Source organism: Megalobrama amblycephala, linkage group LG5 (genome assembly GCF_018812025.1).
Source record: "Megalobrama amblycephala isolate DHTTF-2021 linkage group LG5, ASM1881202v1, whole genome shotgun sequence".
NCBI classification, from domain to species: Eukaryota; Metazoa; Chordata; class Actinopteri; order Cypriniformes; family Xenocyprididae; genus Megalobrama; species Megalobrama amblycephala.
The window spans coordinates 7290873-7317095 of record NC_063048.1 but is presented as its reverse complement, the minus strand read 5'-3'; the positions used below and the strand labels follow the sequence as shown (position 1 = coordinate 7317095).

Here is a 26223-nt window from a genome sequence, read left to right as displayed (position 1 = left end):
CTTCTGCAACTGTTCCACATACTGGTCTTCTAGCAATAGCAAATTGTAAATTTACAGAGGGAGTTTAAAGGGTTAGTTCACCCAAAAATGAAAATTCTGTCATTGATTTCTCACCCTCATGTCGTTCCAAACCCGTAAGACTCTTGTTCATCTTCGGAACACAAATTAAGATCTTTTTGATGAAATCTTAGAGATTTTTGTCCCTCCATAGACGCTTTGTATGATGAACAGATCAAATTTAGGCTTTTACATGTAAACATTGATCAGTGAACATAAACAGAAGCTCAGCCGAACCTGAATAATGCACGAGAACAAACCTCTTCCGGAAGCTCAAACGTGCTGCGTCAAGCAAACCGGCTTGAGCTTCCGTTTCAGATTTCAGAAATTTCAGATTGTTCAGTAAACGAAAATAGTGACCAACTTTTCTTCTCTTTTGTGACATATCTGAGAGAAACAGCTCATCGAACAAGACAAAAAATTCAGGGTGGGATTTGATTTGACTGTGTGGTATAAAGTGGCTGTTACAAACTAAATAGACAGTTATTATATGTTATTGGAGGCGAAGGACTGAAACTCATCTGGCTCATATAAATTAAAAAATTATCTTTTTTTGATTGACGATTACAGCGGCACATATTTAAAAAGAAAAAACAAAGACCAGCACATAATAAGCAACATTCCATAAAAAATAAGAATTGTCTTTTATTATATCAGTAGTAAGTAGGGGTGTGACGAAAGCTCACGAGATGAGACAAGACACGAGATTAAGAAATCCTTGATGATGAAATGCATGACTAGAAAAATAGTTTGAAATGTTTTAACTGATCATCTTGTAATGAATGTCATTTCAGTTCTACTTGCTGAGTATGAATATTATCATATGCAGTTAGAGACAACAATACTCAAGCACTGTAAAAGGTTTTGCCACAAACTCAACTGACCGGCTTCTCTCCTGTATGATTTCCCATGAGTATCTTCAGACCTTACTGTACATGTTTTATGAGCTTTAACTATACTCCTTTCCACAAATTGATCATAGAAATAAAAACAGTATAAATAAAATTTAATAACACAGTTTTCTCTAATTGCAGACAATTAGAGTGCAACCATAATCAAAGTCATCAAATAGAGACCATTTTTTTTCAAGCATGATACAGAGCTAGCTGAGAGATGGTTACAACTACACAGTCCAGTGTAAGATAGCTTTCATATTGGGAGATATTTGCATGCATCAGGGAGCCGCTTTCAAAATGCAGGGTATTGAAATCGCGATTGAATGAGATTGTTTTACTTTCGCTTTTGATTTCGCAATTGCATGTACTCTGTGAACAGGGAGAGGCGGTGCCGAGCTCAAATTCTACAAGATCAGACATTTGTCAGGCGCTTCGGCTCTGTTGTGCAACGAATCCTCCGCCGTGCTCTTGACGGTCATCTCGTCCCTTACTCTCGTCACGTGATCCGTGAACTCTGATTCTGCAGCTTGATGGGATTAAAGCGACCGTTATACAACTGAATTAAATGGTTTTTATTTCTATAAAAAGCAAAACGACAGTGGAGGTGTAATGTAAACGTAGCGGTGGCAGTATTCTATCTTAATTTCACCCTCACACTCCATCATGGTAATATCACGAGACAGATTTTCACCTTGACGAGAAATCTTGTCAGTTTTAATCTCGCGAGATCTCGTCACACCCCTAGTAGTAAGTCACTGGTTCACAAATAGAATTTCAAGCGTATAATAACCTGCTGAGTGATTCACTCAGACAATTATTTATTTTGTTATATTTTATTGTTCAAAATGAGTTATCACTAGTGTTTATTTTACTGTAGAAAAAGGGACATGTATATACATCTATACAGGAACCCTAATCACACAGAAGCTGTAGCTAATGATTAAACCTTTCTTTGTGTGCCACTATAGGGAAAGTCAACAAATAAGAGCACTGCTAACAGGTGTTGGACTGCTGGCTGGATTTAGTATACACACTGACCATCAGCACATTGATTTTTACCTCCACCGTTTGGAGTCATATAAAGGTCACAAATTGAAGTATTTGTCCTAGCTGTGGCACATCTAGAGTCTTCAGGTGGATAGGACAAATTGCAGCGCTTTCACTCATGTATGCTGTACATATACATTTCCTTGCACTGCTCTGACACTTTAAAGCATTGGGCCATGTTGATTTGTCTCACACACACACACACACACACACACACACTGTAGATTCAGATTGTGCTTTCTGTATTTACCGCTGCATAATAGTCCCGCTTTGCAGAATTGCCGCTTCCTCCAAAATGCTCATTTTGGGTAATCACGCAGCAGTTTGGTGGCAGTTAATTACTACTGGTTGCTAAGCATTGCAAAGGTCAGTTATTGCAGAATGAGGGTAAGATGTCCCTGCAGATGCACCGCTTCCACCAATTTCACATCTCCCTCTCAGCAGGACTCTTTTTATGCAGCTAGGTTGGCTATATTGCTGTTTTTTTTTTCTTCTTCATCTGACAGTGTTTACAAAGGATTCAATTAAGGAAGATGAATGTAGCGGTTACAGAGCAGCCAAGCTTGTTTATGCATTTGTTTGTTTGTGCGCATGGCACAGTTGGTTTAAAGGAATTGATGTGAGAGAAACAGAAATAGTGATTTATTACACGTTTAAAGCATAAACTCTGAGTTACATAATGTTTCACACCTAACGGATAGATCCTCGAAATGTGGCATGTGAGTAACTTGAGTTTGAATCTGAGCTTGAGTCATTTCCAGAACCTTCTTTCTGTAGATAATTAGTTACTTTACTTAAATACATTTTTTTTAAAAACATCTGTACTCTATTAGAGTATGTTTTTTTCCACAATGTTACTCCAGTACATTTCATAAGAAAATAATAATAATGAAAAAAAAACATACAGTTTGTTACTTTAAATTGAAGTTCTGAGACACGATAGCAACGTCCGATTTGTTAACGAGCTGATTCTTTTCAATGAACCTGGTGAATCGGTTAACAAATCACACTAATTATTTGACTGATCCAAAAACTCACTGATTCAATGATCGAGTCAGATCAAGTCAGTGAAAAAGTTACTAAACTGTCCATGTCTTTCTGACACAAAATGTTCCAGGAGACCCTTGAAACTTGAGTCTATGGTGACTGATAGTGTGATTAATGTTATTAATGCTGAATTTTAGTATTGATTATTACATAATACATACATAATTACACATGTATTTATGTCTTGAGTTATTTGTGAACTTAGCAAGTTGTTTAAGCCTATTGCATTGAAATGTTTGAATGTGGACAATTGCCTGTAAACACATTTTGCCCCATGTGACATCTGTTTTTATATTGGAGCCTGTTACTATTTGTCACCACACAATCACACACTTTTTTTTTTTGTTTATTTATTTTATATACGGCATATTTCATTATTTTCACTTGTTTGCACCCTTGAATAATTAGTAACTTAAATTGATATTTAGTTTAAAGGGGACCTATTTTGCCCATTTTTACAAGATGTAAAATAAGTCTCTGATGTCCCCAGAGTGTGTATGTGAAGTTTTAGCTCAAAATACCTTGCAGATAATTTTTTATAGCATGTTAAAATTGCCACGTTTAGTGGTTGAGCAAAAACGAGCCGTTTCAGCGTGTGCCCTTTAAATGCAAATGAGCTGCTGTGATGGCCTAAGAGGGCGGAGCTTCAAGAGCTGATTCCCCGGTGACAGGATTCAGTCAGGACAGTCTATGGTCAGGACGCACTAGGGCTGGGCGATATATCGCATGCGATTCTCACGCACATTTCGTCAGTAAAGCCAGTTCCCTGATTACCGCTAAATCGCCATCACCTGCTTTCAAATGGAGCGGCATTTAATAGACAGAGCCGTAGTTCACTGATAAGCCACGCAAATATCGCGTTCATTATTGAAGGCGATTCATCTGCGATATGAACGTGGCTTATCAGTGAACTACGGCTCTGTCTATTAAATGCCGCACCATTTGAAAGCAGGTGATGGCGATTTAGCGGTAATCAGGGAACCGGCTTTACTGACGAAATGCGCGTGAGAATCGCATGCGATATATCGCCCAGCCCTAGAACGCACTATAATGTTCGAAACTGCGAATGCTGCAGGTTTCGTTTCTTTTAGTTCAATTAGGGTTATAACTTGCATTGTCTTCTTTTTTATCCACTATATATTAGTACAAGCCTGTTGTACCGTCCGAATGATGGCCAAAACTATACAGAGTTTTATGACATTTATTGTACTTGACACAAAAGATGAAGCGTCCGTTTTCACTCTAGAAAATCACTGTAAGGGCTTAATAAAACACAGCAAGTGTGCATTAAAATATTATCCATAAACTCTCTCTTTTCCCTTGTATTATCATCACCAACATATATTACGAATAACAGAAACACTCGTTACAACTAACAGTAAACGAATATATAAAGACCGTATGCCTTTCGGGTGGTGCTTAATAAACTTTATACCTGTAAATAAACTCAGAACTGTAATAAAGTGCCCTCACCTTCATTACTGCCGTATCCAGTATCACTCTGGAGTCTTTAAGCTGGATCACGAACAGTTTTTACTTGTATATCCTCCTTGAGTAACACATTTTTAGCACATTCTCTGTTTTGTATTGTCCCTTTGTATTGATTCGTTCACTAACAGTCCGGTGTGAAATGATTCGCGCATACATAAATGAATTTCGACAGAACTGAGGGAGCATTTTCTGGAAAACCAAGTTAATCCACCTCGTTTAGGGAGTAAATGGGAGACATTCTCATCAGTGCAGCAATGGCGAACTGTGTAAACTCGCTGTGAAGTCGCTCAGGGCGGTTCTATGTTCAAACTGCGGTGTCTGTCAACATTCGTGGGCGGGGCCTGTGGCTAATGTGATGTCACACTGCCAGGGATCTGGAAACGGCTTGTTCTGAGACACTGCTTATGATTTATGAGGATTAAAAAAAAAGGATTTTAATCACTATAGGGTGGTTGTGTACACACTCTGCCAATAAACATTTATGTCCAAACACCATGCAAAAGTGAATTTTGCATAATAGGTCCCCTTTAATGCTTTAAAGTTTTGATAATACAATAAGAAAATTGATAATTTGCAGATCAGTACATATTCAATGTCGACAACCACTAATCTTCCTTATCGTAGTATGAAGTATATAAAATTGCAAAAAAGAGTACAGTTTAGACATTCTGTTAACTATAAGTAACTTTGCAACTACGTCTACTAGCATTCATTAGAGTATTAGTAGACTGTCTGTTTAAATCTGCTAACACTATATTTTGATACTCCACAACAGACATTCTACTGACAATAAGTAACTTAAGCACATGTCAACTTATTCTACTAACCATGTAGTTGCAAAGTTACTTATAGTTAGTAGAATGTCTAAAGTGGACTATCAAAATAGTGTAACGATATTTTATTAGTGTATCTGTTCCTACTCAATAATCTTGATTTGTGTACTTCATCCACAACTGTTCTACTGTCCTCCTGTTAAAGAGGACCTATTATGCCCCTTTTCACAAGATGAAATATAAGTCTCTGGTGTTCCCAAAATGTACCTGTGAAGTTTCAGCTCACAATACCCCACAGATCATTTATTACAGCTTGTCAAATGTGCCCCTATTTGAGTGGAAGCCAAAACACGCTGTTTTTGTATGTCCCTTTAAATGCAAATGAGTTCCTGCTCCCAGCCTGCTTTTGTAAAGAGGGTGGAGCCTCAATAGCTCGTGCATCAGTTGCTCAACAACAACAAAGCTGGAGAATCTCACGCAGTCAAAATGAGGATTGTCATTAATGGTGTTCAGCCTTACATTGTTCAAACCTTACAAAGTCAGACACTGATGGAGAGACTCAGGAAGAAGTTACTGGACGTTTCTGAATGGTTAGTAGATAAATTTATGTAGTTGCTTGGAGTTGATTCAACTCATCAACTAGCATTTGCAATCATGTTAATCTTTTGTGAAAAATTGAATTGACCCTCGTTTGTGAAGCAGTCCAGCGTAAAACGGCATGAAAACAACTCTTCTTCTCTAAAGCAGTCCTGTGAGATTTCCATTGAAAATAAAATAAATCCACTGCTCTCTTGTCTCCTCTGAGGCTGGGACACTTAATGGTGTTCTGTGCTTGTCTGTGCAGCCAACGACAGAACAGTTGACATGCTTTGCTCAAAATTTTGTCATGGCATTAGAACTGGTACACGTTGATGCTTGAGAAAACAAAATGACGGCGCCATGGGTGGAAATGTGCAAATTAAGGGGTGGTAATGTTATAATAAGATCCCATTCCTACGTCACAAGGGGAGCGAAATCTGAGCAGCTCATTTTTTTCACGTTTGCAGAGAACCAAAACAAAGTTACTGGGGGATCCTTTGTCACATTTTCTAGGTTGGTAGTTGCACCTGGGACCTGATTATAGCACATAAGCATGGAAAAAGTCAGATTTTCATGATATATGTCCCCTTTAAAGTGGCACACGAAATATCCTAAAACATTATCTTGTCTTTTTTGTCCCTTCTCCCTCTTGCTTTGGTTTGCTCAGGATGTGTTGAACACGATGATTAGGTGGTGCTCACCCCGTTTCTTCTTCCTGGGCCTGCCGGGCTTCAGCATGCTGGTTGGAGACTTCATCACCGCAGCTGCTCGCGTCCTCAACACGGACTCTTTTGAGGTACCTGCTGATGCTGCACAGTCCTGAAATAACTATATCCACATCTACACTACCTACAGAAGCACACAGCTTCATGCTGGTATCTTCTTCATTCATGTTCTTCTCAGGCTCCACGGATCGAGGCTCAGACAGTTCTTGGTTCGCTGGTGTGCTTCCCTAACCTGTATCAACAGATCCCATCTTTGCAGTCTGTTCCTGGATCTGAGGATATTTTAGTTGGCAACGAGGACATGAAGGTATGCTGTTATACAGGTGAACCAAATCCTGTAAATCTGAACCACCCAGGGTTTGGTACTAGGGTTGTGCACCACGACTAATTTCATTCATGTTTAAACTTTTAAAGTTTTGTAACTTTTGTAGTTTTGAAAAAGGTTTGACACTGCACTAAAATGTTGTAAATTGACACCAAAGCCATACATATTACATAATTTTTAATATCACTGCAATAAACCTATTACAAACTTAAACTGATACACATCATCATAAAATTGCAGGTTTTGGTATGTAAAAAAAAAATAATCCTAGAAAAATAATTTCAGATCTTTTTCCACCTTTGACTGCTTTAAATGCAAAAATCGCTGACGGCCCCAGATTATTGTTGTTCAGCATTCATTGCACATTAAAACGTCACACTCTTGCTTGATCTGGACAAACTGAGTATAGAAAGATTCCAGCCTCCAGCTGGAAGACTCTTTTAGTCCAAAAATGCTCATATCTGTACACATAAAAGTTTTTTAAAACTGTTTCATCATTTCAATTAATTTTCCACTGATTTACGCAATTCTCTTTCGTAAATAAACCCAGAGAAATGTTTTTACATGTGAATTTGTATGTGCACATTGTATTTTCATGCGATTTGGCTTACTTTCATAACAACACAGGATTGCATGAGAAATTCTAAGCAGGTGCAGTGATTCTTATAAAAGGCTCTAAATAACATATTTCAACAACATAATATGACCAAATTCCACATTAGATCACAATTGGAAGTTATTGCATACACTCGTTGGTGGTTTAAAGTGAGCAATCATATAAATTGTCGTATGTGGCTTGATGCTAATTATAGCTCTATATCATTTCATGATATATTTTATCAAAAGAAATTACATAAGTTCATAAGAAAAAGTTTTGTTTTCTAAAAAAATATATTTATAATAGGTGGATAAATGTATTTTAGGATTAAAACAATGTGAGTGGGCAGTCCATGTAATGCCAGAACAAAGGCTAATGGTGGCTGAATTAAAACAAAAGAATAATGAAGATTAGGTCTCATACCTGGCAGATGTGTGAGAGGTTTGTTGAGTGAGAACAGTAGAAACATGAATGGGGCAGTTTGCAACTCCAGACATAGACTGCTAGGGAGCTTATACAGGGGCAATATATTTTTATTAGCCTTCTCTAAAAACACATATGATATGGTCTAAGAAAATGTTTCATAGTTTTTGAGAAACTATTATTTTAAATGAAGCATGAGCAGACTTGTGGCTTCAGCTTCATTGTGTTTCTAAGTTGCTACACCACATCTTTAAAAATAAATAAATATATATATATATAATACAGTTAAGCTCAAAAGTTTACATACCCCTTGCAGAATCAGTGAAAATGTGAATTATTTTAACAAGATAAAAGGGATCATACAAAATGCATGTTGTTTTTTATGTAGTACTGTCCTAAGTAAGATATTTTGCATAACAGATGTTTACATATAGTCCACAAGACGAAAAAAAAATAGCTGAGTTTATTAAAATGGCCCCATTCAAAAGTTTGCGAACCCTTGATTCTTAAAGGTGATAGAGAGGATTTTTTCGTCGACTGAGAATCCAAAGACTTAGTGAGTTTTTCAAAGGAACGCCTCCCAAAACTCGTGCACGAGTATTGGAACACGAGTGTTTACCACCGGCATTCGCTGTGTCGTGTTAGTGGATTCATTATGTCGGACTCACCGCAGGTAACTCATAATCTGCAGTTGTTACTCCTGTCTCCTGACAAAAACATCGCATGTGGCGCCTGTAGAGTGTGGAAAGTTACTGGAGCGCACAGCCGCGCTCGTCTCTCACAAGGAACGTCATGGCAGTGATTGACAAGCCAGAGGGCCAATCGCGTAAACGATTGGCTGATGTTTTTAAGGCCCTACCTCGTGCACAGATGATGTATATTAATATTATTACTTTCAGTGCTCCTAATAAATAGTCTTTTATCAGTTAGTAAAGACAGTTTCAAGTAATATTGCAAAAATGTATAAAACAAAACATCCTCTTTAGCACCTTTAATACTGTGTGTGGTTACCTGGATGATCCATGACTGTTTTTTGTGATGGTAGTCTCTTGTTTGTTCTGAGCAGTTAAACTGAGCACTGTTCTTAAGAAAAGCATTGTTCTCCAGCATCTTTGCATATTTTAACCCTTTCCAGCAGTGACTGTATGATTTTGAGATCCATCTTTTTACACTGAGGAGAATTGAGGGACTCAAACACAACTATTAAAAAGGTTCAAACATTCACTGATGCTCCAGAAGAAAACGTTTTGAATTTGAATATCGAGGTAAATTGTACTTAATTTGTCTTCCAGGAAATGTGAAAATATCTTCTTTTGATTCTGAAAGGAAGTACTAAATGAAAAAATCTGATATTTAAACAAAATAAGAAAAATTTGGACTTCTTCATCCTGTTCAAAAGTTTTCACCCCCCGACTCTTAATGCATCGTGTTTTCTTCTGGAGCATCAGTGAATGTTTGAACCTTTTTAATAGTTGTGTTTGAGCCCCTCAGTCGTCCTCAGTGTGAGAAGATGGATCTAAAAATCATACAGTCACTGTTGGAAAGGGTTCAAATATGCAAACAATGCTTAAAAACTTAAGATTCTGCAAAACCTGGAGGATTTTTCTGAAGAACAGAGCTCAGTTTAACTGCTCAGGACAAACAAGGAACTCATGAACAACATCACAAAACAAAGAAACAGTAGTAAATCATCCAGGTAACCACACACAGTATTGAGATTCAAGGTTATGTAAACTTTTAAACGGGGTCGTTTTTATAAATTCAGCCATTTTTTTGCCTTGTGGATTATATGTAAAATATCTTACTCAGGACAGTGCTAAATAAAAAATAACATGCATTTTGAATGATCTCTCTTATTTTGTTAAAATTATTCACATTTTCAAAGATTCTGCAAGAGGTATGTAAACTTTTGAGCTCAACTGTATATATATATTCTTATTTTTTATGTTTGAGCTTATCTCCATATTAATAACAGTTTGAGTAATTTTGAGTCTTGAACTGTAATCTCTCAAGTGTTGGCTTTCTAGATATATGATGGTTATATGTCTATTCAGAATGACTTATGAGCAGCAACCTTTTAATTTTGGGTGTGTCTTTGATGTCCTATTTGCCAAAATGGGGTTTGCATTGAAAGGGCTTAATAATATATTAAAACAAAGAAAAGTCATGTAACAAACATATAAAAATTTTTAAGGAAAAAAGGGAAAAATAAAAACCTATCATTACCCGGCTGTATAAGTGTGCACACGCTTTTTAATGGTGCATGTTAATTTGGAATTAACCAATCACATTCAAATCCTTACTAAAACATAATAATAATCCTCCAGTCATTATTTAAGTGATTAACCCTGAATAGAAATCAGCTATTTCCGTAGGATTTTCTTAACGTCTTCCTGGTTGCGTGTTATTGGTTAAGCCATGGCCTACAAATAGCTTTCAAAGTATCTCGTGAAGAGGTGCCAATTAGGAGAAGGGTACAGAAGACTTTTTATAGCCATTGTATGATTATCCAACTTCTACCCGCATACATAAAACATTATGTACTATACACATAACTGGCTTGATTCATATTTTTGCCAAAATCATATCATCCAACTGTTAAAAGGCATCAAGGTGTAATAAACATGAACAGTATACATTTCTTGTTGCTTTGAAACACTGTGTATTTGTGAAAAGCACTTTACAAATTAAACTCACAAAACTGAAAACAACAGCCAGGATATTCCTGTAAATGTACATATTTTGTTCCACATAAAGTAGGTCATCTGGGTTTGAAAAAACATGATGAGTAAATTATGACATTTTTGGGTGAGCTTTTACTCAAAACGTCAGGCGTACACATGCATTACCCCATTCCTACCAACATCATCTAGGCATTACCAAAACCATGACCACAAAACTGAACCTTGGACCGTCTATTAGACTCATTAAGCTGCCAAATGGATTAGCATTAACTGTCTTTTTCATGCTCTCTGTCTGTAGGACTACCTTGTAAACATTCTTCTGAAGACTGCACGCAATGAGACATGTGAAGGAGCCAGGTAAAGCTCATTTTTGACATTTTATTTTGATCCTTTTCAAATGTGATGCATGATTACAACCATGCTGATCTGTTTTACCTTGCGAATGATTTGAATGGCTGAGTGTGTTTTGACCATGTTTTAGGTGTGTAGCGATCTGCAGTCTGGGGCTGTGGGTGTGTGAGGAGCTGAGACACACAGAAACCCACCATCAGGTGAAAGATGCAATTAACGTCCTGGGTGTCACTCTGAAGGTGATTATGTTTGATGTGTTCTTCACTCTGAAGTTGTATTAATCTGTCCTCCTAATCTGTATTGGTTGTATTAGCATGAGATTTGTAATCCACAAAAGTGAAGATAATAATGTACCAGTTTGAACTGTATCTCATTTTTCTGAAAGCAACCACAGATTCCAAAAATGAAGTGTGCGACTTTTGCATGTTTGTGACATGCAGCCTTCAGAAGAAAACCTTTTGTTTTTTCCTGTGTTTTATATGTACAAACACTCACCGGCCACTTTATTAGGTACACCTGTTCAACTTCTTGTAAAGCAAATATCTAATCAGCCAATCGCATGGCAGCAACTTGACATGGTCAAGACAATCTGCTGAAGTTCACACAGAGCATCAGAATGGGGTGATTTAAGTGACTTTGAATGTGGCTGTTGGTGCCAAACAGGCTGGTCTGAGGATTTCAGAAACCATCTATAGCAGTGGGATTCAATTGGCGGACCGCCGCCTGGTTCCGGACCTCGGCTTAGTTCCATCCGGACCGCGGGACATAATTGTGCCATTTTACCATTTCTACAGATTAAGGTGAGCAGCGCGTCAAAACAAAGGAGCGGATCACACCACAAACGCTCAGGGTCATTTACTGTAATGATCTTTCAGTGCCGCATCCTCTAATATTTTCATCTAGAGCCAAACACGCTTCATTCAAGCTCTTTCTGCTCCATGCACGTCACTTTCTCCCGATAAAGACGTAAGCGGTGCATTAAGCTGCAGATGACGCGGTTGTTTTAACAAGAGCAGAAACACGGTGAGCAGAAAAATACTTTTAGTCAACGTTGTTTTGCTAAAATGCTGCAGAAAACGAGAATGCAGCAAAATACAATTCCTATTTTTATCTGGCATACAGATGACTCTGACCGTTTAACTAAACAGGCATCTTTAGACGTTTTGTTTTTTTCCCATATTTAGCATTATTAATTAGCATTTTAAGAGCAAGCTCCGAAAACGGCAATAAAACCAAACTGGTGCAGCCTGGACCACAAAACATAATAAACATGCCCCAGCCAATAACCGACAAGAATGATTTTAAATGCGTGTTCATGACTGTTTCAGGAAGCACGGAGGGGAGGGGGAGGAGGAGGGAGGGTCTAGCTAGCCTCTGTTTTGTTTGACAACACTTCGAACATCAACAGGAAGTTACTCCACCCAGGATCACTTAGAGCACCTTTAACTTTAATTTGTGCTCATGATGAGAGTTTTGCTTATTAGACTATGTACTTTGTTTTTAGTAGTTTATTACAAAATATAAAAATGGCCCACACTTTTCTTAAGAGGTAAATTATGCACCCCCAGTTTGGTTATATGTTTTTCTCAGTCCCAAGGCCTTCTCTGTGCTGTTACACACACTGTAGGTGTCTAAATGTAAAAAAAAATAAATACATACAAATCGCCTGATACAGCATCTGACTGCTTTGGTTCTCGGGGCCAAGATTCTCATCTTTGATGACTATTTTGATAGTTTAAGATTTTTTTCTTTTTTCTTTTATAAAGTACTACTGCTACCCCGAAGGAAATGTATAACTGATCCAAAAAAGTATTGTCCGGACCACTGCTGGGAAGGAAATATAGAGACCAGACCTCTTGGAACTTTAACTGAATACCCCAGATCTCTAGGGTTTACAGAGAATGGTCAGAAAAAGAGAAAATATCCAGTGAGCGGCAGTTCTGTGGGCGAAAATGCCTTGTTGATGTCAGAGGAGAATGGCCAGACTGATTCCAGCTGATAGAAGGGCAACAATAACTCAAATAACCACTCGTTGCAACCAAGGTCTGCAGAAGAGCATCTCTGAACACACAACACATCGAACCTTGAAGCAGATGAGCTGTAGCAGCAGACCGGTGACACTCCTGTCAGCAAACTGAGGCTACAATTCACACAGGCTCACCAAAACTGGACAATAGAAGACTCGAAAAATGTTGCCTGGTCTGATTCCTGCTGCAACATTCAGGTGGTAGGGGCAGAATTTGGCGTAAACAACATGAAAGCATGGATCCATCCTGCCTTAAATCAACAGTTCAGGCTGCTGGTTGTGTGATGGTGTGAAGGATATTTTCTTGGCACACTTTAGGCCTCTTAGTGCCAATTTAGCATAATTTAAACGCCACAGCCTACCTGAGTATTGTTGCTGACCATGTCCATCCCTTTATGGCCGCAGTGTACCATCTTCTGATGTCTACATCCAGCAGGATAAAGCGACATGTCACAAAGCACAAATTATCTCAAACTTGTTTCTTGAACCTGACAGTGAGCTCATTATATGGCTTCCACAGTCACCAAATCTCAATCCATGTGCAGCCGACAAATCTGCAGCAACTACGTAATGCTCAATATGAAGCAAAATATCTGAGGAATGTTTCCAGCACCTTGTTGAATCGATGCCACGAATAATTAGGGCAGTTCTGAAGGCAAAGGAGGTCCAACCCAGTATGTTTGTATAAATTATGTTATATATTTATATATATATATATATATATATACAAATATAAACATCATGTTTTTGTAGAAAAGCTGTTTTGACAAGAGACATCAACCAGGAAGAAAACAAAAATGACAATAAATTAAACGATAATCAAAATAAATTTAAAATAAAAAGGCAATGGTATTTTTTGTAGAAAATTACTTCAGTATAACATAACATGTAAAGTTATCACAAATCTATGATTATATAAAATCCGAATGGTGTATTAATAAATTGCAGTATAGTTGGAAAGATTCTCTGAATTGTAGTTTTTGTAATTTGAAACCACTCATTCTAAAATGATACCTCCAAATTGAGTCTTCACATTCCCGTCCTCATGCAGCCGTAATTACGTCCTGTTCATGTTGACACACAGCAGGTCAGGCCAAAATAAAGCTTTGGCAAAGGAACAGGGTTTCCATCTCTAAAAGCATGTGCTGAACTGTTGGGAGTTTATGTGTGTTTTCGTCTCTTCTATTACTCTGAGAAAACACTCACTCTCTCACCTCAGATTCCACATGACTGAAGCCCAGAGCAAGAGAGAATTGTGGTTAGAGCAATAGACAGAATCCATTAACCTGGAATCCACTCAGAGATGTGTTTCTCTAGAATAAGTTAGTGCTAAATAGAAATAACAAACATCGACGTAGAAATGTCACAAATAATGGCATGTGTTTAAATCAGTGATGTATTATTTGCATTTTTTTCAGTCTCGTCTGATTTATCACAGGTCAGATTGCTAATATCGAATGGTGCTGACAAAAATGAAGGTCTCAGCTGTAAAACCTTATAAAAGAGTTTCTTAAGTTGCATATTTGATCTATTTAAACTACGAGTTATGATTTGAGAACAGGTGGTTTTATGTTAAGTGAGACGTAATTTGAAAGAATCAGTAAAACGAAATGTTTTATTTGAGTTAAAAACATTCCAGTAGTTTTCTGTGATCATTGTCAAAGTGTTGCTTTCATTATTTTTTTTTTTTTTTTTTTGAAAGAAGTCTCTTATACGGAAGAGGATTAGGGCCAAGCAATAATAAAAAAAATAAAACCATCTCGAGATTAAACTCGTTAAATTACGAGAAAAAAACTCGTTAAATTTCGAGAAAAAAGTCGAGATAAAATGTTGAGAATAAACTCATTAAATTATGACTTTATTCTCAACATTTTAATTTTATGAGTTTTTTCTCATAATTTAACAAATTTGTTCTCGTAATTTAACGACTTTTTTCTCATAATTTAACGAGTTTATTCTCAACATTTTATCTCGACTTTTTTCTCGAAATTTAACGAGTTTTTTCTCGTAATTTAACGAGTTTATTCTCAACATTTTATTTCAAGTTTTTTCTCGAAATTTAACGAGTTTTTTCTCAACATTTTATTTCGAGTTTTTTCTCGAAATTTAATGAGTTTTTTTCTCGAAATTTAACGAGTTTATTCTCAACATTTTATCTCGACTTTTTTCTCGAAATTTAATGACATTTTTCTCGTAATTTAATGAGTTCATTCTCAACATTTTATTTCGACTTTTTTCTCGAAATTTAACGAGTTTTTTCTCGTAATTTAACGAGTTTATTCTCAACATTTTATTTCGAGTTTTTTCTCGAAATTTAATGAGTTTTTTTCTCGAAATTTAACGAGTTTTTTCTCGTAATTTAACGAGTTTATTCTCAACATTTTATCTCGACTTTTTTCTCGAAATTTAACGAGTTTTTTCTCGTAATTTAACGAGTTTATTCTCAACATTTTATCTCGACTTTTTTCTCGAAATTTAATGACATTTTTCTCGTAATTTAATGAGTTCATTCTCAACATTTTATTTCGACTTTTTTCTCTAAATTTAACAACTTTAATCTCAAGATGGTTTTAATTTTTTATTATTGCTTGGCCCTAATCCTCTTCCGTATTCTTATACTCTCCAAGGCTGAATTTTTTAAATCACAAACACATTAACTGCAGTTATATTGTGGAATTTATTTATTTTTTTTCTATTTTAATATATTTTAAAATGTTATTTATTCTTTTAATGGCAAAGCTGAATTTACTCCAGTCTAGCTGCTCAAGAAATATTTTTTCTTATTATTAACATTATTAAATAGTTATTATTATTATTAATTTTGCTGCTTCATATTTTTTGTGGATTTTTTTTTTTTTTTTCAGGATTCTTTGATTGATTAATTTCTTCGATTAAAGTTTATAAAGCAAAATAGGTAAAGCCTCATCTACTTAGCTTTATATCAAATTCTGCATATAAGTAAGAATTATTAAATATATTTCTTCCTGATCATGTTCATTTAGTGAAAAACAGTAATTTCTGTTGTCTCTTTTGTCTTCCATTTTGCCTAGACTGTAACGCGAGTGTGAATGTGATTTTGTCTTTTAGTTTGGAAATAAGGTGGTGGCCAATGTGGCCTGTGACATCTTTCAGCTACTGATTTCTCACTGGCAGCACTTACAGAGGCTGGAGCTGTCCCTTCCCAAAAGAATTATAGAGGTATGAAGCATCTTCATCAGCTTGATGCATCTGTTGTTCGTATTGTGCAAGTGACGCCTGATTGATCTCTGCTTTTCCTCTGTTGTAGATTTTTGTAGCAACCATAGCATTTCTTCTGCCCAGTGCTGAACACTCAACAGTTGAGGCAGATAAAAAGGTAAGCAAAGCAGGACTGAGAGTCTTTATTTAGACCTCTGTTTGTGTAAGCGGTGTTGGACATGGGAATTCAGAATGAGCAGCACACGGCACTTTCAGTCAGCTCTCGGTTATTCTGTCTCTCTGCTCGTTGTTCCATCCTTCCTAACAGCTTGTCTTTGGCAGGTTTATTGATTGTTTTGTAGCGGTGTCATGAGTGTGCTAAATGAATGCTTTCTCCGTGTGTTCTAGTTAATGGTGTCTCTACTGCTGTGCCTGCTGGACTGGTGCATGGCCGTACCTCTCTCCATCCTACTGGAGCCCATCACTATGCCTGTGCTGGACGACCCCACCTCACAGAAAGCCCCTCTTCTCGACTACATTTACAGGGTGGGTACAGGCCTCGGGAACTTTCATTAGGGAAGAGATTACGATTTAAAAAAACAAAAAATTTTTTTTTTTTGCTGTGCTTGTTTGTAGGGATACACAATTTTGTGATTATATATCAATTTGGCTGTATAATAATAACAATAAATATAAAAATTACTAAATAAAAGCAATAAGAAATATTACTATTGTAGTATTTCACTCTAAAATAAAAACATTTTTTTATTTTACATTACTACTGCAAATATGTATGGCTGTCTTAATTAAAACAAACTCTAGTTTGATTGCTCTGTTAGTGTGGTTCATTTGAATAAGTAGAAATGCTGCCAATCCGAGCCCGGGTGTGCACTAAACCCCCTCCACTTCCAATGGAACTCTGATGAAATATGAACGCAGCATGGACCAAAAACATCTAAACGAACCAAAACCAGGACGTGATGTCACAAGATGCGACCCTAAAAAGGACAGAATGCTCAAGCATTCTCGTCATAGGAGCAACGTTGCCCATTACTGTTCGGTACAAGCACCGGAAACACTGTATCCTTGCAGAAGATCTTGGTTTTGTGCATAGCAGAGGAATTCCTTTACACATTTTATAAGCTCTTTACGAGTTTTTAGCTGGTAAAAATACCATCATTTGTACGCACATACAACAAGTGCATTTTTACAGGAGCCCTTAAAGTTTGTCTTTTGTTGACAAGCGCTTCTTATTACAAGTAGGAAGATGATTGGCGAGTGTTGTGTTCGCAAATGCACGTTATGGTGACCCGAACACAGAGCAGATGCAGAGATCGGGTGGAGCAGCATTTACTGTGAAACATCACACAGACAGATCATGAGCTGCTCATGTGGAAGTACACAGTGCCGCGTTTGTGCTGAAACACAGCACATATATGAGCAATATCACACGAGTGGACGTGCGGTATGGCTGTATATCAGCACAGCTGTGATTTGTAGGCCGAGTGCCGTAGGTGTGCTGATGTACAGCCATATCGCATGGCTATGAGTGTGATATTGCGTTTATACAACAGTTCGATGGCACAAGTGTTTAAATAAATAAGAAATAACAACGGAGTGTCTTTAAAACCCTCTTTTGTGCAGCACTACTTCCTTCTGCCACGGATTCAAATCTCAAGTTGACAGTTTGACCAAGCCTCCATTGAAACTCATTTTATTTTGTACAGTATTATTGAGAGCGAGAGAGAGAGAGATCGCTTGAGCAAGCATTACCTGAGTCTGATATAACATTCATTCTTCAGCTCGATGTCCATAATATTATATCTATTATAAAATTCCGTTTGAATATCCACTGAGGAACGCAATCTTTGTATTTGTCCTTTTTACAGTTAAGGGAATTTTCCATAACATACAGTGCTAAAACAACATACTTTGTTTACAAGTTTCTTTCTATTTAAAGGTCTCTTGAGACTGACTCATTCATTCATAAAGTTTGCCGCCATCTAATGGCGTATTAATGTAACTCAATCCACATTACGCACTAATGGACTCTTTCTCAATACCAAATGCAACATATTATTTATTATTAGCAGTATATACAAAAGCAAAATTTAGGTACAAAAGCAGTGCTCTACAGGATGCAAGTTAAATTAGCCCAATTCGATTTAGTCAGAAACAAGTAATAGATTAATAAGACCAAAGATTGCCCATTTTATGTGCCTTATGTTTAATCTCATGTTTAACCACTACAACAGCAAATCCCCAAAGCACTAGCCGAAATTAAGCTGTTCTCGGCGGGTACACGAGCACTGAATGGCCGCTGATGGCCTGGAGCTCGCATCTCCAAAAATGTCTAAACAAATTGTAAAATAGATGCTATAATTAAATATGAGTCACATATTTCAGGTCTAAACAATTACATTCTCACCTAAAAACTCTGCGTGGTACAACAAGTGTAGTATTTGTAAAAAAAAAAAATATGGTGAATTTGCTCCGCCGCCATGACAGTCGCTTCAAGCGGAGTGGTTCAAACGGTGTAAAGGTAGAAGTGCTGTTATCACTAGAATATCACACGGCTCTCAGATTCAAGAACCAGAAAGAACTGTTGTATAAATTTATTTAATTAATCACAGCCTTTATAATTTGATAATCGCACTAAGCCATATTGCAATTTTGGTTTTCTTTTGATTAATCGTGCAGCCCTACAAGAGTGACTGTTACTCGAGTTTGTTACTTGAAATTAAAGCAGAAATCTTTCAGTGTGTGTGTGCGCATGTTATGTTCTATTATAAATGCACTCGTCCCCTCGCCGCTCATATTTAGTCATCAGACACTAATGAGAGGGCATTGAGGGGCACAGAATAAATGAGATATTAGTCCCGGGCTGTTGTGCAGATGCAGACAGACACAGACCTTTGTGCAGATGTCATGCTCCCAGAAAAAAATGGCCAAATTATTTAAATGTCCCATTGTTGGATTGATAAGCTCACCAATGAATGCCAAACTCAAGAATTCAGTTCATCATCATATGAGAGAAAATGCACCTGCTGCAAAGGGGAAAAGGAAGAATAAATGTCCTTTGTTTTCCTCTGCACTCGTTTGACTGTTAATCATTTTCTGCTAGTTATTATATGCTCAGTGGGATTACTTTAATCTCCCATTTGTCAGAGCTGAATAGCATCTAACACGAGCACATGTACATAACCCTCACCAGGACAGCACACCAATACTCTTGTTTTCGAGTGTCATGTCTCAGTTAAGAACAAGAAATTATGATTAGCATCTCAAGCTTATAGTACTACTCAAATAGTAATTGATGAAAACTGTCCTTTAAGGTTCAAGTGCCACTTAAAAAAAAATTATAAACTAATGAAAATCACACTGAATCCTCAGAACCAGCGAATCGTTAACATTTTCCTGAATTTGTTTTGTTTTTCTCTCCTTTCGTCACTAAGTGATGGCTTTATACTACGTCAGTTTGATTTTCTACTTTATCTTACAGGAAAAGCAATCAGTTTATGGCTGAGGTATCTCCACAGTCAGTATGTGAGGGACAGAAGTTAAGTTGGTTGTACCTTAGTCAAGTCAAGTCACCTTTATTTATAGTGCTTACAATATGGATAGTTTCAAAGCAGCTTTATAGAAATAAACAGGAATCAACAGGATTAAATCAGCAAATAAAACAGGGCTGTCTTCATCAAGCTCAATTCGATTTAAGTTATTTCTCATCCAGTAGTCAGTGTAGTCAAACTGATATTATTACTGAATATACTGTATGTGTCGTTTAAACCCCACCTAAGCGAGCCAAGCCGGTTGCAAAGTACCTTAGTGTTGGAAACATTGAAAATCCAATTTAAAAAAAAAAAAATCTAGTGGTCAAAAAGCACTTAATGCATTTCGGCCCCCACAAGTAAACATGGCCTGACTAAAGTCCATCGTAAGATTTGGTCCGTTACTGATTTACATCCATCACACCATTAAATGACCTGTATCCTCTGATATATCAGCAGTTTCCAGTTGAGTCAGATGGCTCTAATAGCTCTATGGTGGTCATTATGTGGCAAATCAAAGTTCTGTGGTTGTATTTTTAGGTATTTTTACAACATGAATTTATATCAGATCATGTTTATGTAGCTTACATTGTCGTTGTTTGCTGCGTCAGTGTGGTGTTTGAGAATGAGCCAAGGGATAAAGCCTTAATTAAATCAAACAGAGCAAACCTGTTCAGGCACTATGATAAACTGTGCTGGACCGTGTCTTATCTTCTCCAGCCAATAGAGCCATGGCCATCTGTTTCTGCACATCGATACACTACCATATCACAGGAGAAATAGATTATTTGCCCATAAAGCCCCTCTCGTTGGGTTTCCTGGCTTAGCATTGTAAATATCGTCCCATCTCCATATGGTGGCCCTGCAGCACTCCACCACACCGTCTGGGTGTAACAACAATGTTTCAATCTATTAAAGATTTCTTTTTAATGCATCTCAGTGGTGTGCCAAGAAGATCAAGTTGTTGATCATAACAGAGCTCGCTATTTGAAAATTATTATTTGAAATCTCATTAGATTTAAAAAAAAAAAAAAAAAAAAAAAAAAAGACACTAGATCTAAACAATGTCAGTAGTACCTTATGCATTGCATTGTGCTTTTCTAACAACATAAGAGAGAAAGCTGCTCAATATTGAATAAATAATCCTTGTAATCTCACTTTTTTCTGAAGGTGTTCCCCAGGGTTCTGTATTAGGCCCACAAAACCTTTCTTCTTTATTTTGTTTAGTCATTCTTTCTGTGGCGTATCACTGGTATACTTAATTCACTGTGTTCTGCTGTCTTAGGTGCTGCACACTTGTGTATCAGGGTCTAACCTGCACACTCAACAAAGTCACTACCTCCTCAGCCTTGCTGATCTGTCGACAGACTACGAACCCTTCCTTACTCTAGGCAATGTCAAGAGCTTTGAACCACCCCCCATACACAATGTAATGGGAGACTTTGGAAATCTCCTCACTGTGGCTGAAGGTAAGGACTTGAACATTAATGCTTTCTCAAGGAACATGCCCTAAAATCAAAAGAAAAAAATACCATTATTTTTTTGCCTTCTTTTTCCAAATTAAATGCTTTTGTAAAATATTTACATTTATTTATACACAAGTATTTGTTGTACTTAATTTAACATACATCATATACATAATATAATACATCATATTTATCGGTTTTTGCTACACGTCAACACAAGTCTTTAATGTCTGTACCAAATTTATGTCAACTTTTTAATCATAAATTGTGAAACTGCTGCATCTCCCTTGAAAAGCAAAGAAAATACAAAAAGGGATGTTTTTAATTTGTCCTTTGAGTTTATACTGAGCTCTCGTGAATCATATTAGAGCAAATGTAGCACAATGTGAAATGAAATAGAATTTTAAAGAGGTGTGCATTAGTTCCCTCATCCACTCAAAGCAAGCCCATTTAAGCCAATTATTAAAGAAATCATTTTTTTCCTCCTCCGACCTTGCTTTATCCATTAGGCAATATTTCTTGTGTGTTCTCTACCTTGGCATGTCATCAAATGTCATCTGTTTTTGGGCTTTTGGCTGTTGGGGAGGGGGGGAATCTGTTTTTTCCTCTTCCAACAGGGATGCCTTTTATGCCAGTACATTTATATCTTTGGAGTAGAGGAAGAAAAAGACTGCTGGCTTTTGCAACGCAAACATCTCTATCCATTGACATGCCTTTTATATCTCTGCGTACGAAAAAAAAAAAACAAACAACCTCAGCCAAAGAGCAACTCATAAGCAATATCCCAGTACCTAGCTCATATTGATTAGTTCACTTCAAAGCTCTGTGCATCCCTAATGCAACTTGCTCGTCTTTGCAAAGAGCTTTTTCCACTTTGATGGGGATGATGGTATTGATAGCACTGTCACAATGTGAGCACTTCGTTTTTTTCCCCTCCTGTCTCTCTCATCTTAATCTTAATATCCACTAATGACAACACTAGATTTCTCACTTGGAGAGGTGTTCAGCATTCAGAGGACTTTAATTCATAGTGCTTGCAGAGCCCTATTCACTCATCACGAAAGGTGTGATGCTCATTAGTGCAGCCCTTTGAGTCTGTTTTAGGAGACTGAATAGATATTTTAAAGGTGTCTGTGTGGACACCCATATAGATGGTGCAAACGTGGGAAAACTGCCTCCATTGGTCATGACAGCTAAAAGCCAGTATACCACCTAGCTTTTGAGAAAGAGAAAATACAGTCAGCCAATCATTATTGCAAAATAAATTCTGACAGGGTGATCAGGACCCTAAAAAAGTCAGTTATACAACGTCATTATACAAAATTATTTGCCTGGTTGTATCAGGTATTACAAAGAGATTTGTAATAATTCGTGGCACTGACTGTACATTATCAGGGCTGTACAGTGCGAGAAAAAATCGGTTTGTGCGATGAATAAATTAATAAATGGTTAAAATGGCCAAATTACAGCAAACCTCAAAATGGCCAAATATTGGCCAACTAATTGGCATTAACGTCAATTTACCAACAGAATACCGCAATAGTCCTATCAGAATCACATATCCCAGAGAGTCATGTAATATAAGAGGGTGATGGGCATATTTCTACATAACAGTGATGGGGGAATAACTTTTTTGTTTTTTTCATTCAAAGGGATAGTTCACCTAAAAATTCTTTCATTATTTACCAACCCATAAGACTTTTGTTCATGTTGGAAACAGAAATTAAGATCCCTCCATTGAAAGTTCATGTACCACAATGACACATCTGAAGGTTGTTCTATAGGATGTTCTACAGACATCATAAAAGTAATCCATATGAATCAAGCCGTTTAATCCAAGTCTTCTGAAAAGACATGTTCATGTGATGAACAAACATATATATATATATCAAATATGATTAACAGAAGCTCAAAAGTGCTGGCTTGATGAAGTTTGTTCTTGCATGTCAAGCAAGTAGGGTTGAGCTTCCTTTTACCAAATTTGATGTAATTTATGTATCTGCATTGATCAATGTTTATATGCAAATAAAAGCTTAAATTAAATCTGTTCTTCATATATAAAGCGGTCGTGTCTCATCAGAAGACTTGAATGTTGACCTGAATGTTATGTTTACGGTACCTTTATGGACTTTTTGAAGCATCAAAGTTTTGGTTACAAGCCTTTAATCAAGGGATAGACGTCTGTCAGTTTTTATTTTAACATCTTCATTGGTGTTTCGAAGATGAACAAAAGTCTGATGTATTCATTTAAATATAATTTAAGGAATTGGCTTCATGATGATCAACAATGCCAACTGTGATGTTGTTTTTGAATCCATAAAGAGACTTATTGTATTGTACCCCTATTTTTTTCTCTCCCTCTTTTTATTCTTCTCTGCCTAATAACACCAGGCAAAATGGGTGCTGATGAGAATTAGCCTTTAGACTAACTCGGGTACATTAACATTTATTTGAATATTTATTAATGTTCAGTGTCCCTTTTTAAATAAATAAAATCAACTGATGACACAATTTAAATTTTTGGGTGAACTAATCCTTTGAGTATACCTGTTTTCTAATTTACTAAACAAAAGTTTTTGATATTCCAGAAAAGAAAAGGAGAAGCATGGAGTTGATTCCCCTGACTGCTCGGATGGTAATGACACACCTGGTCAATCATTTGGGACACCATCCTCTCAGCGGCGGCCCAGCCCTCTTAAACAGCCTAGTCAGTGAGAACCACGATAACCCCTACGTAGAGTCTTCCGAACTCTCCTCTGAAGTCTTCAAAAGCCCCAATCTACAGCTCTTTGTCTTCAATGACAGCACACTAGTCTCATACCTTCAGATCCCCTCTGATAATTCCAGCACGGCCGCAGTAAGTGCCAACCCAAGGGATCATTCCTCTGAGGTCCGCGTCATTGTCAGGGACATCTCTGGAAAGTACTCGTGGGACGGCGGTGTTCTCTTCTGCACATTGGATGGAACTGGCTTGAGTTCCATTGTCAGCAGAGATGAGTTGTCACATGACACCGGTCGCTCTGAAAAGCAGAGCTCTGTTCGCTCCAGTAATTGCTCCTCTGAGTTGGAAATGGAGGATGGTGTGGATGTGTTGGACCAGCTACTGGAAGACCTCGGCCACAGCAGCCCTGAGTGCCTGCCTGAGCCCCAGCTGAGGCTCACTCAACCACCATCTCCACCCATGGGCATGAACCCTGAGATGGAAGGGCTCATCATGGATGCCATCCACAGACAGTCGAAGCAAGAGGATGAGGAGCTGATGCGGAGACAGAGTGAAGACCCCAGCATCAGAGCAGAGAGACAGAGAGAGCCCACACACCAGGAGCCAAAATCACCATTTTACCTATGCAGACTTCTCCTCAACGACCTGGGCATGAACTCATGGGATCGCAGGTACAATATTTCATGGAAGTTGCTGGAAAATAATAAACTTTCACAGTAAACATTCTTAAATAAATAGTACATCACAAGATGGAAATTCAGTCATTTATTCACCCACTTGCAAAACTGCTCTTTTCCACATAATTGGACACTGGTTCTTAAGGCCTGAAATACTCAAGCAAAGTTTTTTTTTTGTTGTTTTTTTTTTTGTTCTTTGCTTAGTGGTAAAACAGGGTTCCTGTGGGTCCTTAAAAAATTAAGTTTTAACAAATTCAAGGCCATAAAATTCTTAAATATCTTAAATTGTATAAGAAATGTCTTAATTATAATTTCAAGAGGACTTAAATATGGGACAGAAAGTCCCGCCCACACTCCCTCTCCAGCAGACTCAATAGCAAGCACAGCTGTCAATCATGACATTATACCCCGTTTTTATAACATCATATAACTAACTAAAACCAAACTTACTGGAAAAATGAACACTTGAACATATGTCTTTGTGACAAGAACTGCCTAAAATGATAGAAACCATCTTTGGGAAAAAAAAAATATTTGAACTGTAATTGGATTTTTTTAGTTTGACTTGCATCCTATTTATTTACATGGAGAGGGTGGGGTTAATGACCTATACTGCAGTCAGCCACTGGGGGGAAGGGGGGTGGTTGTGATCAAAATGCTTTGGCTTCACTTTTCAGGATGTGTACGGCACACTTGGTGTTTATTTCATACCGGCAAATTCGCTGCCTTTCACAATTCATTGCCTTTCACAATTCCACAACTCATTCACGTGATTTGTGCAAATCCGATGAATTTTGTGTATGTCTGAAGAGAACTGAGTGACTTTAGTCATCTGTATAATGCCTAAAGTAGCCTTTGTGAGTGCAGCTTATACAAAAGTTACCAGGGTAGCCGCTGTATTTATGTCGTTCCATAAGCGCTACCTACTGGCAGAGAAAGAATTTGCATTTTCAATCAGCCCATTTGCTTTTTTTGTTTAGACCATAGCAAAAATTGACCCATTTTTTACGCAGCATACACACTGTGTTGTAAATGTTAACCGGTGGATTGACCAGAATCTAATGTGCATTCAAAAAGATCTTACTGACCCCAAACTTTTGAACAGTAGTGTATTTAAGTAACAGAAACACAGACAGAACAGGCATTAGTCACACAATTGACCCTTCGCCGGGAGTTTGATTGACAAGCGATCTAACCAATCAGAACGCCGCATCCGCCATTTTGTCCGACAAAGCAGCCAGTAGTTAGATGATTAACCTCGGTGGAGTTAAACATGAAAAATTGTGTATATTGACGTATCTACACGTTTGAAACAACATTCATTCTCATGTTCATTCATGTTTATTTGACGCTATAAATGGACTAGTAGGAAGAGATGATCAGTTAACGAGCCTCTTGAGCTGAGGCGCTACAGCGATCTGTCACGACACATTCAAGAGCCACAAAATGGTTTTTATTGTTTGAATTTCTTTAATAACTACACAGTTTGAAAGCTGGGACTTTGTTTAATATCATAAGTAACCTGCTTTGTCTTGTCTGTCGACGTGTTTTCAGTTTCCTCTTTGTTCTGCGGTGCATTTTTCACTGTGTGTTGCGTGACAGCGCCAC

The 26223-nt window shown here is 37.3% G+C and overlaps 1 protein-coding gene across 5 annotated transcripts in view; it reads left to right on the top strand.

The window, feature by feature from the left end:
• Positions 1 to 26223, top strand: part of ralgapa2 (Ral GTPase activating protein catalytic subunit alpha 2) — a 323632-nt gene that overhangs the window by 230344 nt on the left and 67065 nt on the right. For all 5 annotated transcript variants that reach the window (XM_048190535.1, XM_048190536.1, XM_048190537.1 and 2 more), the window contains 9 exons: positions 6558 to 6686; positions 6794 to 6922; positions 10944 to 11002; positions 11127 to 11235; positions 16110 to 16220; positions 16309 to 16377; positions 16608 to 16745; positions 21036 to 21219; positions 23805 to 24609. In XM_048190535.1, the coding sequence (XP_048046492.1) occupies positions 6558 to 6686; positions 6794 to 6922; positions 10944 to 11002; positions 11127 to 11235; positions 16110 to 16220; positions 16309 to 16377; positions 16608 to 16745; positions 21036 to 21219; positions 23805 to 24609 (1733 nt within the window). The remainder of the gene's footprint in view (positions 1 to 6557; positions 6687 to 6793; positions 6923 to 10943; positions 11003 to 11126; positions 11236 to 16109; positions 16221 to 16308; positions 16378 to 16607; positions 16746 to 21035; positions 21220 to 23804; positions 24610 to 26223) is intronic.